This window comes from Miscanthus floridulus, chromosome 2 (assembly GCF_019320115.1).
Source record: "Miscanthus floridulus cultivar M001 chromosome 2, ASM1932011v1, whole genome shotgun sequence".
Classification (NCBI taxonomy): Eukaryota; Viridiplantae; Streptophyta; class Magnoliopsida; order Poales; family Poaceae; genus Miscanthus; species Miscanthus floridulus.
The window spans coordinates 173,429,686-173,431,141 of NC_089581.1; the positions used below are offsets into that span (position 1 = coordinate 173,429,686).

Consider the following 1,456-nt stretch of genomic DNA (forward strand, 5'->3'; position numbering starts at 1 on the left):
GCAAGGCACGACAAAACTCCAGTCTGCCCCCGTCCCCATCCCCGTCCACCGTCCGCCTTGATCCGGCCAATGGCGTCGCCGGCGCGGCGTCTCCTGCAGACCAACTCCGCCCAGTACCCGACGCTCCCCGCGGCCGAGCCACCGAGCCCGCTGGCCGTCGACTCCGACGTGGTCGTCATCCTCGCCGCGCTCCTCTGCGTCGTGGGGCTCGCCGCCGCCGCCCGGTGCGCGCGCTCCCGCGCCGCGCCCTCCACCGCCCAGGCAGCCGCCAGGAGGGGCCTCAAGAAGAAGGCGCTCAGGGCGCTGCCGAGCCTCGCCTACGAGGACGCCGTGGCGGCCGCCGCGGCCGGGGCCGGGGAGGCGAAGGTCCTGGCGGAGTGCGCCATCTGCCTGTCGGAGTTCACGCCCAGGGAGGAGGTTCGCGTGCTGCCGCAGTGCGGCCACGCCTTCCACGTCGCGTGCATCGACACCTGGCTCGCCGCCCACTCCTCCTGCCCCTCGTGCCGCCGCGTCCTCGTCGTCGCCGACGCCGCCGATAAGCGGCCGCCCCAACCCAAGCGCTGCCGCAAGTGCGAGGCGGCTATGGACGAGGAGGCCTCCTCGTCGTCCGGTTCCGGCGGCGACACGGCTGCCGGTTCCTGACCGTTCTGACGAGTGTCACTGCCGCGCCGTCGTGGTGGAGGCCGGCAATCTTAGCTCCACTCGAATTCCCTCGTCGTCAGGCGCCACCGGTTTCTAGTAACCGGGTTAGCAATCTTTAGCTCCATTCTAAAGGATTCGAGGGTTGATGTTGTAAAATGTAGGTTGATCGACTATGTACATATTTTTTTTCAGAAACATGTTAAGATATGGTGTGAATGGAAACTCAGAAAGTACATTCCATGGGATTTTTTCTTTGCAACGCAGTTTCTTAAAATCTTGCCGGCGGCGTTTTGACTTTTTTTTGTGTGTTTGTATTTGTATTTGTATTTGTATTCTTAATACAGTTCACATGGAAATCACTATTGACCATTCAGATATGAAATGGCCTGTTTAGTGAGGACCCAGTTTAGGTCATTTTAGAAAGAATTTGAATTGGTGGTCAAATAAACTCAACAAGTGATTCTGCTTAACAGAGAATCATTTGTATTTCGAAACGTCTTGTTGCGTTTATTTGGGGTGTCTTTAATCTCTTACTATAATTTTGTTTCTACCTTATTTGGGGTGTCTTTAATCTCTTACTATAATTTTGTTTCTACCTTGTTTTACCTCGGACTAATTTTTTTTGAAAAAAAAAACAATGCCAAATGGGCCCTAACAAATATAAAATAGTTAAATATATTGGTGGCCCTTAAACTTATGGTTCTGTGCCACTTAGGTCCATGAACTCTTAAAATTGAAATCTGCCTCCCTGAACTTGTCAAAGTGTGCCACTTAGCACCCTGTTTGCTGGATCGTATCAACCATAATACAATGT

At 53.9% G+C, this 1,456-nt stretch overlaps 1 protein-coding gene across 1 annotated transcript; it reads left to right on the plus strand.

Annotated features, from left to right (window-relative positions):
* On the plus strand, positions 1-886 carry LOC136540719 (RING-H2 finger protein ATL8-like). Its single transcript, XM_066532732.1, has one exon. The coding sequence runs from the start codon at positions 70-72 to the stop codon at positions 640-642; it is 573 nt and encodes a 190-aa protein (XP_066388829.1). The 5' UTR covers positions 1-69; the 3' UTR covers positions 643-886.
* The last annotated feature ends 570 nt before the right edge of the window (positions 887-1,456 follow it).